This window comes from Pygoscelis adeliae, unplaced genomic scaffold, assembly GCF_000699105.1.
Source record: "Pygoscelis adeliae isolate BGI_AS28 unplaced genomic scaffold, ASM69910v1 Scaffold95, whole genome shotgun sequence".
Lineage (NCBI taxonomy): Eukaryota > Metazoa > Chordata > Aves > Sphenisciformes > Spheniscidae > Pygoscelis > Pygoscelis adeliae.
Genome location: NW_008824869.1, coordinates 1,590,260 through 1,590,605, shown reverse-complemented (window position 1 = coordinate 1,590,605; position 346 = coordinate 1,590,260). Strand labels below are relative to the sequence as shown.

At 59.0% G+C, this 346-nt stretch overlaps 1 protein-coding gene across 1 annotated transcript in view; it reads left to right on the top strand.

The window, feature by feature from the left end:
• The first annotated feature begins 8 nt into the window (after positions 1–8).
• Positions 9–346, top strand: part of TXNL4A (thioredoxin-like 4A) — an 8,475-nt gene continuing 8,137 nt past the window's right edge. Inside the window, exon 1 of the mRNA XM_009324480.1 lies at positions 9–176. Within this exon, the coding sequence (XP_009322755.1) occupies positions 24–176 (153 nt within the window). The 5' untranslated portion in view covers positions 9–23. The remainder of the gene's footprint in view (positions 177–346) is intronic.

Below are 346 nucleotides of genomic sequence, written 5' to 3'. Positions count from 1 at the left end.
AGGCCCGCCACCCGCCCTTCAGGATGTCGTACATGTTGCCGCACTTGCACAACGGCTGGCAGGGGGACCAGGCCATCCTCTCGGAAGAGGACCGAGTCGTGGTCATCCGCTTTGGGCACGACTGGGACCCGACCTGCATGAAAATGGATGAAGTCTTATACAGCATTGCCGAGAAGGTACGCCGGAGCTGTAACGGGAGACGGTCGCTTTCTGCGCCGGGTGCTTCAAATGGCACACGCGAAGCCTGAGGCAGGTTATAACGCGGTTTCTGGAGAAGTATTCCTGGTCTGGGAGGCACCCAGGGAGAACCATGGCTGGTTTGCTTTCGTCTCGCGTCTGTTGGTGT